Source organism: Panicum virgatum, chromosome 4N, assembly GCF_016808335.1.
Source record: "Panicum virgatum strain AP13 chromosome 4N, P.virgatum_v5, whole genome shotgun sequence".
NCBI classification, from domain to species: domain Eukaryota; kingdom Viridiplantae; phylum Streptophyta; class Magnoliopsida; order Poales; family Poaceae; genus Panicum; species Panicum virgatum.
Window position 1 is genome coordinate 21,800,657 of NC_053148.1, and position 13,566 is coordinate 21,814,222.

Consider the following 13,566-nt stretch of genomic DNA (forward strand, 5'->3'; position numbering starts at 1 on the left):
ATGCAGATGCCGGAAAAAAATTTGGAATTTTGGTTTTTGCAACCAAACACGGCCTACACACAACTTGCTGGCATAAGCGTCTATTTATACTGACATCACCACCAGAACCAGACATGGATCCGATAGACGACATGCGCATCGCATTCCATTCACAGCATTCACATCGGAATACTATGGTAGGTACCATGCGTCAGAGATTTCACGAAATTAATTGGAGCTGCATGCAGCTAGTTGGCTGTAATAATAATTACAATACGAAAACATTCGCTGCCATTCACAGCATTCCAAACTCGCGTCGTTATTGGCCAATAGACCTATAGTACATCGAACCGACGGACATTCGATCACAAATCATCAATTCTTAGATTTAAAACGGCAAATACGTAAGATACCAACAATCCCATTTGATTTGACCCACTAATGACTTCATTAATTTGACGAGTACAGTACGTCGTTAGCTAGCACCGTAGGCCGTAGCCGCAAGCCGCGCGCCACGGATCACTCTTTAGCCTCAGGCCTTCCAATCTCACGCACCTCATGGAGCATCAGCTCTAGAGTTTCGAACGACGACCCGCCCGTCTCCACTGCAGCTCTAGCTGAGTCTGCGAGCTCACTCGCTCTGGCAGCTGCACGTTCCCCTCCCTCTCCCAGGACCAACTCTCTCGCCAAAGTCTCCACGTCATCACTTGAAACAAGCTGCTCACTGTCCTCTCTTTTGGACGGCCAGATCCTGATTCCGACTTGAAGCACGTCGACAACGAACTTGGCGTTCAACTTCTGCTCCGCGGCAATCGGGTAGGTCAGGATGGGCACACCCATGCTGATGCTTTCCATCACCGAGTTCCACCCGCAGTGACTGAAGAAGCCCTTGATAGCTTGATGGCTCAAAATGCCGAGCTGGTCGATGAAGCCTTGGACCACTTTGCCCCTGCCACGGAACCTGCCTTGAAACGGCTCCTCTCCATCGAACCACTTGGACCGAACTACCCAAATGAAGTCCAGATCCGACCGGTCCAAGCCGGCTGCGATCTCCTCTAGCTGTGCCCGGCTCAGCTCGGCTTGCGAGCCGAACGCCACGTACAGAACCGGTCGGTTCATGGCGAGCCTTGCATCAAGCCAGTCGGCTGTATCGGAATCCAAGGTTCGGACCGGTTCACTGGCAAGGCAGAGCGGACCGACCGGCCACATCTTGTTGAGCGGCATCTCGCGGTTCCACTTGTCGATGTAGAACGACTCGAGCTCATGGAAGGAGTTGAGGATGGTACCTCGGCTCGAGCCCATTGCCCTGCCGCTCTCGCAGATGAAGTCCCAGTGACGGCCTGCCGGCTCCGGGTCGTCGAACGGCGGGTGCAGGTCGGCCTTCGTGAGCCGGAGCCCCGGCAGGCCGTCGACCTCGAACGGCTCCGACGGCGAGCTCACTCGCGCGTGCGGCTTCTGCGCCGTGACGGCGAGTGAAACACAGTAGGGGAAGGCGCCCATGCCGAGCGAGATCAGCCGCGGCACGCCGAGGTCGTCGGCGGCGTCGGCGGCCCACGCGAGGAACCCGTCGTGGACGAGCAGGTCCGGCCGCGGGTCCAGCGCCGCCAGCGCGTCCGCGAACACCGGCTCGAGCGCGGCGGCGGCGGAGACGACGTCGAGGAAGCTGGACCCGGAAGGGAGCTCGTCCATGCTCTGCGGGCCTGCCGTAGAGGAGGGGAACGGCAGCTCGACGACGGCCGCGCCGGGGGCGCCGGCGAGGACGAAGGGAGCGTCGCGCGGGGTGGCGAGGAAGGTGACGGCCGACGCGAGGCCCCGGCGGAGGAGGACGCGGGCCAGGTGGAGGAGCGGGATGGTGTGGCCCTTGGCCATGAACGGGAGCATGGCCACGTGACGGAGCACCGGGGACGGCGAGGAGGAGGCCATGGGCATGGAGTGAGCTGCTGGCAAAGTGGCGAGCCGCGTGTGCCACTAGTCTCTTGGCTGGTGCCTCTCGTTCCTGAAAGTTTGCTGTACTTGTGGACTGTGGTGACTGCTGGTCATCATCTATAAACTCGATCACACGCGTGACGCGTCATCATCGAAGCTGGAAGTTTCTCTCGAACCTACTTGCATTGTGGGCTTTGGCTGCCAAATATTGACTGTCTTCGTTAGCTGGTATAGAATAATTGTTTTATTTTTGGAACCTTTCGTACACGAACTAAACAACTTCAGTAGGTTCACTTATCAACCAAAAAAAGTCTTCAGTAGGTTTGGGTAGCATCCGGAAGACGTACTGTCGGACTAGAACAAAGTTCCAACGCACACAGGTTGATTGGAGGGTCCAATTAACGTCGCCACATGGGAACGGTACCGAGGCTTTGCTGTCAAATGTCAGCTGGTCACTACTTGAAATTGTAAGGGCAACCACAATGTGATAGAAAAGTGGTTCTTATGCAATACATGCAACCTTAAGGAACACCCATATACATTGCAAATGTGGTCTTTATAGCATTTATTGCTAAAGTAGTCCATATACATATGGACCAGCCACAAGGGAATACAGTATACTACTTTTTGAGTTCACTGTTTACAAATCAATGCAAAATTGAAACGGTTGGCAACCATTGGCAGCCTAGCCGTTGGCTGAAATAACCGTTTCTCCCTGGCTTCACTTCATATGTTTGCCTACAAAAACAGAGTTGAGGTCCAGCCACTCCCACCCTGCATATTTCCATTGAGATGGATCCCTCCAGCAGAAATTTTCCAAACCAAAATGATGAACCTTCAAACCCCTCGGAACCACGTCATGACTCCCCTCCCCAACAAATTCCTAACAATTTCCTCCCATCTCAGTTTCCCCAAAGCTTCAACCCCCAATATTTCCACAATTTGTACCCATTTGGTGGCCCAGCCAACTACCCACCATATGGTCATTCTCCTCCAACATTTCAAGGACTTCAACATCAAGGAAAATGGGCACCAACCAACTTCCAAGGTTACCACTTGCAAGAAAATTTGGTGTCCTCGCCAAATCAGGTGTTTGGAGCTGCTAGCACAAGAGGAACCTTTGTGCCACAACCTATTATTTCGGTTGGACATGCTGCCCACACTTCATCCCATGGATCCGAATCATCAACCCCCTGTGCTGCAAGACACCAAGAGAAGCAGTCAGTTTCCATTGAAGAGTTAAGTGATAGTAGTGAAGAAGAAGTGGCAAGGAGAGCACAACGTATCAAGTGGTCAGAAGAAGAAAACCAACTGTTACTTTTTGCTTGGTTAAATAATTCAGTTGATTCTGTCAAATGAAATGACAAGAAGCAAGAATATTATTGGAAGGATGTACCGATGTAGCTAGTGAGTTCAACAGCAACAGGCCTACAGACACTACTACAAAACAGGCCTTTGTTCCAGGCCATTTGTCCCGGCAGCTGTAGCAAAAATGGCCTCTCATGCCATATTTCAATATAATGTTTTGGTGATTGATATAGACAACACAACACTTGGACTAATATGATTGTTAAGATGACCATTCTCAGGCTTTTAGGTTCAAGTGATGACAAAGAGAAGATAGGCGTAGCTAGGCCCGAAGGGCCGCACCTACGGTGGTTCCAAAGGACAAGAATTGAAGAGACCGTGAAGAAATCCAAGTCGAAAAGACCAAAACGAAGATAATTTGCTATCATCGGTTAAACCAATGATGAGCAAATTGCACTCATCGGTTAAACCGATGATGAGCAAATTGCACTCATCGGTGCAATGAACACAGAAGCTGCGAGCTAGGGTTTGGCACTGGATTAACTGGCGTTGGGTGTTTTACACTCACCGATGTAATGGACTTGGAGGCCGAAGAAGCAGCAGGAGTTTTACAGGCACCGGTTAAACCGGCGATGAAGGCAAAGTGAACGTCGGTGTAATTGTCCAGAGAGTCATTTTTCAGGAATCATGAGACAGTTACATTCACCGGTTAAACCGATGGTACGTCGGTTAATTGCCCGTACAACTAACGGCTAGTTTTTTAAGTGGGCAGATTACCTTCACCGGTTGAACCGACGATGGTCATTGGAGGAGCATCGGATTAACCGGCGTTACGAGCTTTTTCTGTCAGCTTTCCTCCAATGGCTAGTTTGGGGGGTTGGGCTATATATATGCCACCCCATGCCTCATTTGTGTGTGCTGGAGTTGCTGAAGCCTGCTACACTTGAAGAACACCTCCAACCACCATAGAGCATCATTGTACATCATATAGGCTTAAGCACACTTGTGAGAGTGCTTAGCACTTGTATAGGGATTAGTTCTTGCGAGAGCTCCCTTGAGCAAAGTCTTGCTGCGGCAAGCAATCATTGTATTCGTCGTGTGTCCCTCCGACTTGGTGTGGAGAGGCAACGACACTTTGTGCGGGGAAGGAGACCCCTCTTGGTGAGAAGTTCCAATAGTGAAGACGGTGCCATTGGTGACGCTTCGAGAGAGACGGTGGCGGTGGCCTTGTCTTGGTGACTTGGCGCCACTTAGTCTTTGCTTGCCGGAAGCCTTGGTGCGAACGCAAGACGGTGATCAAGCGACGAGACTTGGCATCACACTTGTTCGTGTTGGACAAGTGGCCGTGGACGTAGGGAGGGACTTGGTGTCCTAACCGAACCATGTTAAATCGTGTGTCTTGGTGTCTTCACGGGAGTTTGCATATTCTCTCCCTTACCTCTTTACTTACCGTATTATGTTTCCGTATTTACTCTATCTTGCGTGCCTTTACTTTCCTAGTTAGTTTGATTTGGATTGGCTATAGGTTGCAAGTCTTTTAGGGGTAAGTAGAGAGTAGCATAGATAAACCTTAGTCATAACTAGCATGTGTAGGACGTGTTAGGTTTATCTTATGCAAATAGATTGAGCCCTAGGTTAGAAAGCGATTAGCGACCCTATTCACCCCCTCCTCCTCTAGAGTCGGACACCCCGGTGATCCTTACAGCAGCCTTTGGGCCCGGGACAATAGGTGGCTTTTGTCCCGGGTCCAACGGCTAGCCGGACCAGCGGGGGGGACATGGGCCTTTTGTCCCGGTTGGAGCCACCAACCGGGATAGAAGGCCCTCCTTTTGTCCCGGTTGGTGTCTCCAACTGGGACAAAACTCCTTGGCCCCCTTATCCCCTTCTCTCTCCCCCCGCCCGAGCCATTCAGCTCACTTGTTCTTGCTGTTCTTGGCTCGGGAGAGGAGAGTTCTTGCTCATTTCTTCACCACATTTGTGAAAAGATCTTTGATTCTCTCGTCCATCCATCGGCGCCAAAGGTTTGGGGCTTGTTTTTCTCTTCTTCCTTGGCTTGTATAGCTCATTTCATACTTTAGAAATAGAGAAAATATGTAGCTAGCTCATTTCTTGGACATTTAGATTGCATATGTAGGTCTGATTTTCTTTTAGATTTAGATGAGTATGTGTATAGTAGAAATTTTTAGAATGAGTGTAGACACTTCATGAGATGTACTTGTATATATGACCATATTGTAGATAGTTGATTTTTGTATTCATGAATGAATTAATGAAATGAGTATATTAGAATTTTTTGTATTATGAATGGATTATTTTGACACTCTAGTGTTGCATTCGTTCATGCTCACACTCTAGTGATGGATTATTTGTATATTTTTTATATGATTTCATTGTTATTTGCAAGAGTTATTAATCTGATCATTGTAATTGTAATAGTAAATAATATTCGCATTGTAATGGTAAGAATTTATAATTTTGTGGAAAATAAAGGTATTTTTCAGTAAAATATGGCTTCAGCAGCTGGAGGGAGTGGCGCCGGTGGGGGTGATCGTTGTCCTTCTGGAGAGAAGGGCACAACTCGAGTAGGTCGTCGGTCCAAAAAACCTAGTGCTTTTCATAGGGCAGCGCTCCGTTATTTGGAAAAAGAATATAGAGAATGCATGGCAAGGGGCGAGGAACCTCCGTTTGATCTTGAGGATTCATTGAGGCGTTACGGTTCGTCACCACCAAACTCGGAGGTTTCAGCTCCGCCATCTTCTTCTGCGCTAGCAAGAAATCCGTTAGAGCATTCTGCGTTCCAACGCAAGGATGGTTGAAAACCTAAGTGTTGTTGTCCGAATTTTTAAGCTTCATGTTGAGTACTCTTTTGTTAAGTTCTGTAATGGATTAAGTACCCCTTTTAATTAATCAAGATGTATGATGGATATTGCAGATCTTTTAATTATTCATGTTATGTAACATTTAGTTTAATTTATGTTTGATATATTTTATTTATTCGATACGTGTAAAGAATTCAAATCGATTTCTTTAAAATGCAGATGGACCTGCAATGGATGTACAATGCTGACCAACGTTCGAAAGAATTCATTGATGGCCTGCATTATTTTTTGTCTGTGGCTGAGGCAAACAAGCAGAATGGTTTTATGTGCTGCCCGAGTGTTCATTGCAACAATAACAAGGATTACTCCTCTTCAAGAATCCTACATAGCCACAGTTACGCAAATGGTTTCATGGAGAAGTATGTTTGTTGGACGAAGCACGGAGAACAGGGGGTTACCATGGAAGACAATGAAGAAGAAGATTTTGACGACCACTTTCCCGGGAATGCTGGAATCGGTGCATTCGATGACGATATTCCCATGGAAGAGCCCGAAGTAGATGTAGCAGAAAATGATCCCAGCAACGATCTGGGGCAGGCATTGCACAATGTGCAGGTAGACTGTGAGAGTGTAACGGAGAGATTGAAGTTCCAGAAGTTGTTAGAGGACCACCGTAAGTTGTTGTACCCAGATTGTCAAAATGGATTGAAGAAACTTGGCACCACCTTGGAGTTGCTGCAATGGAAGGCGACAAATGGTGTATCCGACAAGGGATTTGGTGAATTACTCAAACTTGTTAAAAAAATGCTTCCTAAGGACAAGGAATTGCCTACCACAACGTATGAAGCCAAACAACTTGTTTGCCCTTTAGGATTGGAAGTGCAAAAGATACATGCATGCCCCAACGACTGCATCCTCTACCAAGGCGAGTACGAGTATTTGGATGCATGTCCCGTATGCAGTGCATTGTGTTACAAGATTAGAAAAGATGATCCTAGAGATGTCAAGGGGGAGCCTCCCCAGAAGAGAGTTCCTGCGAAGGTCATATGGTATTCGTCTATAATACCATGTTTGAAGCGTCTGTTTAGAAATAAAGATAATGCTAAGTTGATGCGATGGCACACAGAGGAACGCAAGAAAGACTCGATGTTGAGACACCCCGTTGATGGGTCGCAGTGGAGAAAAATAGATAGAACATACCCTGAATTTGATTTGGATGCGAGAAACATAAGGTTCGGTTTGAGTACGGATGGCATGAATCCTTTTGGTGAGATGAGCAGTGGTCATAGCACTTGGCCTATGACTCTTTGTATGTACAATCTTCCACCATGGCTCTGCATGAAACGAAAGTTCATCATGATGCCAGTGCTTATCCCGGGTCCAAAGCAGCCCGGAAATGACATTGATGTGTACCTAAAACCATTGGTCGAAGAAATCTTATTGCTCTGGGGCGATGAAGGTGTACGGATGTGGGATGAATACAAACAGGAAAACTTCAACCTACGAGCATTGCTGTTCGTAACGATCAATGACTGGCTTGCTCTTAGTAACTTGTCAGAACATTCGAACAAGGGATACAAAGCATGCACACACTGTTTAAGTGATACCGATAATATATGGTTGACTCACTATAAGAAGGTTGTATACATGGGTCATCGTCGGTTTCTTCCCATCAGGCATGCGGTACGAAAGAAGGGCAAGCATTTCAAAGGCCAAGCGGACCACCGAGCAAAACCGATGCACCGTAGTGGTAAAGACGTCTTCAACATGGTAAAAGATCTAGAAGTTATTTTTGGAAAGAGATCTGGTAGCCAACCTGTTCCGAACGAAAATGAAATGGCACCCATGTGGAAGAAGAAATCTATATTTTGGGAGCTACCATATTGGGAAGTCTTAGATGTTTGTCATGCAATTAATTTTTTGCACCTCACGAAGAATTTTTGCGTCAACCTGATAGCATTCTTGGGAGTGTACGGAAAGACAAAAGATACAGTAGAAGCAAGTCAAGAATTACAACGTATGGAAGAACGAGATGCCTTACATCCACAACAGCGAGATAATGGACGACAATACTTAAGTCCTGCCAGCTATACTCTTAGCAAGGAAGAGAAAGAAACCATGTTTGACTGCTTGAGCAGTATAAAGGTTCCATCTGGATACTCATCCAATATAAAAGGAATCTTAAATTTGGCAGAGAAGAAATTTACAAATCTCAAGTCCCATGTCTGTCATGTGCTTATGACCGAACTTCTTCCGGTTGTGCTGCGGGGGATTCTGCCTGATAACGTCCGGTTAACCATCGTGAAGCTATGTGTCTTCCTCGATGCAGTTTCTCAGAAGATAATTGACCCGGAGAATTTGATAAAGCTGCAAAACGATGTGGTGCAATGTCTTGTCGGCTTTGAGCTGATATTTCCACCATCATTCTTCAACATCATGACACATCTTCTAGTGCACCTTATGAAAGAGATTGATATCCTTGGACCAGTATTTCTACACAAAAGGTCCCCATTCGAAAGGTTCATGGGGTACTCAAGAAATGTGTTCGTAATCGAGCTCGTCCAGAAGGAAGCATCGCCAGTGCCTACGGAACCGAGGAGGTAATTGACTTTTGTGTTGACTTTATTGATGACCTTAAACCGATTGGAGTCCCTGAATCGCGATATGAGGGGAGATTAAATAGAAAGGGTACATTAGGAAAGAAATCTTATGTCTGCACAGATGATTTCTCATTCAAGAAAGCGCATTATACGGTTCTTCAACAATCATCCTTGGTTGACCCATATATCAAGGAACACAAGAAAATTCTGCTCTCCAAATTCCCGGAAAAGTCTGAGGCATGGATTACACGTGAGCACATGAACACTTTCTGCAGCTGGTTGCGGAAGCATCTAATGCATAACATAGATATAAGTGAACAACTGTTCTTATTGGCTAGGGGACCATCTTAGAATATCTTAATATACCAAGGGTACGAGATAAATGGAAACACATTTTATACGATAGCCCAAGATAAAAAGAGTTCCAACCAAAACAGCGGTGTTCGTATGGATGCCACGGACAATAATGGAAAAAAGGACACATATTACGGCTACATTGAAGAGATATGGGAGCTGGATTACGGCCCCAATTTCAAGGTGCCTCTATTTCGTTGACAATGGGTTAAGCTATCTGGAGGAGGGGTAACAAAAGATGAGTATGGGATGACAATAGTTGATCTTAACAATCTTGGGTATAGAGACGAGCCATTTGTCCTAGCCCAGGATGTCGCTCAGGTTTTCTACATTAAGGACATGTCCAGCAAGCCAAAGAAGGGGATAAACAAGCAAAAGGATGAGCCTAAGCGACACATAGTTCTATCAGGAAAGAGAAACATCGTTGGACTGGAGGACAAGACAGAGTTGTCAGAAGAATATAATAATTTTGTTGCCATTCCAACTTTCGAAGTAAATGCTGATCCATGCATCCTGCTAGCCAATGATGATGCTCCATACTTGCGCCGTGATCATAATCAAGGGATATTTGTGAAGAGAAAGTCTGTTACCGCTAATCCTTCATGTACTTGAATCATTTTATATTATTGTATAAAAAAATAATCGCAATTCGAATACTTTTATTATATATGTACTGTACAATTATACTTTATGTGTTATATATCATTTTTTTTATATTTTCACTTAATTACCAGACTCAATTATAATTTTTATTCAATAATGGATTACTCAACTAATTTTATTTATTTCACGAAATTACATTCACGTTAACACACTATACTCTCTCACTAACACACACAATCTCACTAACACACATACTATCTCTCAAACTCACACACTACTCATTAATATCATGAAATTGCTTAATTTTATGTAAAATTCACTTTTTAAACGTTAATATCGTGATAGAATCCACTTTCTGTCGAAAATCAACAGTTCGAAAAAATTTGTGCACCTAATATATTTTTGCATGGTCAAAATAACAAATATGATTTCAAAAAAGTTTGATATTTCGTTGACCCAATCACTTGAATGAAAATTAATTATTTTTGTTGCGTGTATCAAGTTTATATAGAGATAAGAAATTTTGTTCCATAATTTTTGGAATCATAATTTTATTAACTGAATTAACAAATGAAAGGCTATTTTAAAAGAGAAGTAAAAACAAACAAAAACAAACATAAGATTTGGCGGGAATGAGGGAAAACGGACTCTTTTGTCCCGGGTGGTAGATCCACCCGAGACTAAAGGTGGGCCGCGGGCGGGGAATTTTCCCAGCCCGCCCAAAAACATATATTGTCCCGGGTGGAGCCACGACCCGGGACAAAAGGCCATTTTGTCCCGGGTGAAGCCACCACCCGGGACAAAAGGGCCTTTTGTCCACCCGAGACAAAAGGGCCTTTTGTCCCGGGTCGTGGCTCCACCCGGGACAAAAGCCCCCCTATATAACTCTCCTTCTTCCTCGCCCCCTGTTCCCCCAACACTTCGCGATTTTCTTGATTTCCGCCGGCGCGCCGTCGTCCCGCTGCTCGATCCGACACTTCCTTCTCGCCATCGTCGTCGTCCCCGAGCGCCGCCGTCCACTGCCGCCAGAGGACGCGCCGTTCGAGCTTCGCCGCCCCATCGCGCCGTCGTCCCCAAGCGCCGTTGTCGCCGACCATTGCCCCCGTGCCGGCCCCGACCTCGCCCTCCACCCGCGCGCACCGCCCGAGCTCGCCGGCCCCGCGCCATCGTCCCGGACCCCGCCCTCGACCTCCACCCGCCGCCGGCCCCGACGTCGCCTGCCCCCGTGCCCCCCCCCCCCCCGCCTCTAGCGATCTCCACCGTCGCCGGCCCGAGCTCGCCGGCCCCGACCTCGACGCCCGCCGTGCCGCCCCCCTCCCCCCCGCCCTCGACCGCCGCCGTGCCGCCGCGACCTCGACCGCCGGCGCGCTGCACCCCTCGGCCGTCGCCTCAGCTCGCTGACCCGACGCACCACCGCCGACGCCGGCCGGCGCCCAAGGACATAAGCCCTTTGCTGATGTCAGCACTACTATGTGCTGACGTCAGTTTTTTTATTATGTTAGAAATAGTTGAAAATAGACAGGAGTTTGTAGAAAATAGTTAGAAAATAGTTGGAAAATAGTTGGAAAAATCGTAGAATCATTAAAAATCATGAAAAATAGTTGGAAAATTTTATTTATTATATATTAAGTAGAATTGATTTATTGATATATTATTAGAATTCAATTATGGAAATATTATTAGAATTCAATTTTGGAAATATTATTAGAATTCAATTTTGGATATATTATTAGAATTCAATTTTGGATATATTATTAGAATTCAATTTTGGATATATTATTAGCGACAAATTATGGATATATTATTAGAGAGAATTTAGAGAGAAATAGAGAAGGAAATATAGAATTAGAGAGAATTTCTATTATGATGTATTCATTATTTAATTATGTCATTCAAAGACTTTAATTTATCATGTATTTATTATTTTTTTATGTCATTCAAAGAGTTCAATTTATCATGTATTTATTCTTTAATTATGTCATTCAAATACTTTAATGTATCATGTATTTATTATTTAATTATGTCATTTATATTACTTCTCGAGCTCGCAAACTCGCGCTAACACACAATCGTTTCCGATAGTTTCCGATCGTTACCGATCCCGACCGAATCGTTTCCGATCGTTACCGATACCGACCGAATTGTTTCCGATAGTTTCCGATCATTACTGATACCGACCGAATCGTTTCCGATCGTTACCGATCTAAATATGTGGATTATTTAGAGAATTTTTTTAAGGGTTTTATTTGTATTTATATTTTAGTTACGATGGACCCGCGACACACAGACGCGAAAGACAAACAGTTCTTGTTGAATATGATTGCAAAAGGTCAAGGAGATGTCCCTGAACAAGCTGATGATGGCAGCAATACCGACATATATTTGAATATATCCGGTGATGGAATTGAGCCACCATCTATTCAGGATGACGCTGCTGGTGAACAAAGTGCTAATGTACATATCACAACTATACTTATTTGTAGTGAAAATCATATTTTCATCTGAAACTATATGAATACTATGAATGTTTTTTTATAGTCGTCTGGATCATCGTCGCAGCAGAAAAAGACGAAGCGAGGCCCGACAAAAAAACTGGAAGGGCGGTTCATTATAACGGAAGTTGGTCCAGATGGCGAACCGATCGCTCCAGAAGCTGCCGCCAAAAAATTCATAAGACAATCTGGATGTATTTTCAGGGACCACATCCCGATCAGCTTCAGGCTCTGGAAAGCTTCCAATCCAAGTGAGGAACGGGATGCGGTACCCGAAAGAGAAAAAGAATGGTGCTGGCGGGAGCTTAAGAAAAACTGCACGGTTCCAGCTGAATCCGGAGAGATATGCAAGCGCTGGACCCTGAGTAAAATGGCCGAACAGCTGCAATCATTCAAGAAAATTTTGACGAAGAAATATATCAAGACCGGGACCACACTCGTATTTACCGGCGAGCTCGAAAAGCTCAGGGGTCACTGGGATGCATTTGTGAAATACAAGTCTTCAGAGCTTGGGCTTCAGAAGGTGCAGAAGGCCAAAGACAACGCCTCGAAGAAAGTGTACCATCACACTCTAGGCCAAGGAGGCTACAAGCTTGCAATACCCAAATGGGAAAAGATGGAGCAGGATCTGCTTGACAGAGGCATCCAACCTGCGACTATGAACTGGCCTGAAAGGTCAAGGACCTGGTTTTATGGTCACGGGGGAAGCTTGGACCCATTGACTGGGGACTGCATCTATGGGCCAAAGATCCAGCTAGTAGCCCAGAGACTACAGGAGGCCATACAAGCAGCGGCCGATGGAACATTCCAACCGGATAGAGAGAGGGACGAGCTGACTTACGCCCTTGGGAATCCAGAGCATCCGGGCCGCACAAGAGGCAAAGGCGTGGTTCCGTGGAAGTATGGGTTCAGGGATTACATTGAATCATATAGAAGCCGACAAAGAAGAAAGAATGATGAGAGGGAGCACTTGCAAAGGTTAGAGGAACGGCTCATGTCACACGATCAAAGACTGGAGGAAAAGGTTCAACGCCAAGTGGCCATAGCAATGAGCCAGCAACAGCAAGCGCAAACGGTGCCTCCAGAGCCTAATGTCGTAGCCGATCATATGTCTCATCGGAAAAGCAGCTGCACTTCCACAGACGTCGCCGTCGAGCCAACGGGGATCCAGGCCGCAGTTGATGCGACGGCCCCGCAGTGATTTCCAGTGGATGAGATCACCCAGCGGACACCTTGTGACCTGCAGACTGCCATTAAGAACTTAATGTTCACTGTTGCGTATGGTACCGCCATGCCAACCCAACCAGGCGACGTATACCACGGGTAGCAAATTCCGGCAGGATATACAAGAGTTGGCGTGGAGCAGGTGTGCCATGGTTGGGAGACGCTCGAGCTTGATATTCCTGGAGGCGATGGGGAGAGGACACTAGCAGAAGCCATTCATGGCTATATCCTATGGGATAAGCGCTACATTTCCTAAAGTCG

At 46.2% G+C, this 13,566-nt stretch overlaps 1 protein-coding gene across 1 annotated transcript; it reads right to left on the reverse strand.

The window, feature by feature from the left end:
* Positions 1-207: 207 nt before the first annotated feature.
* LOC120671235 (UDP-glycosyltransferase 90A1-like) lies at positions 208-2,037 on the reverse strand. The gene has a single exon (XM_039951517.1). The coding sequence runs from the start codon at positions 1,906-1,908 to the stop codon at positions 499-501; it is 1,410 nt and encodes a 469-aa protein (XP_039807451.1). The 5' UTR covers positions 1,909-2,037; the 3' UTR covers positions 208-498.
* Positions 2,038-13,566: the final 11,529 nt, after the last annotated feature.

Coding starts and splice junctions, on each gene's coding strand:
- LOC120671235 (XM_039951517.1), bottom strand. CDS start 1,908: ATGCCCATGGCCTCCTCCTCGCCGTCCCCGGTGCTCCGTCACGTGGCC.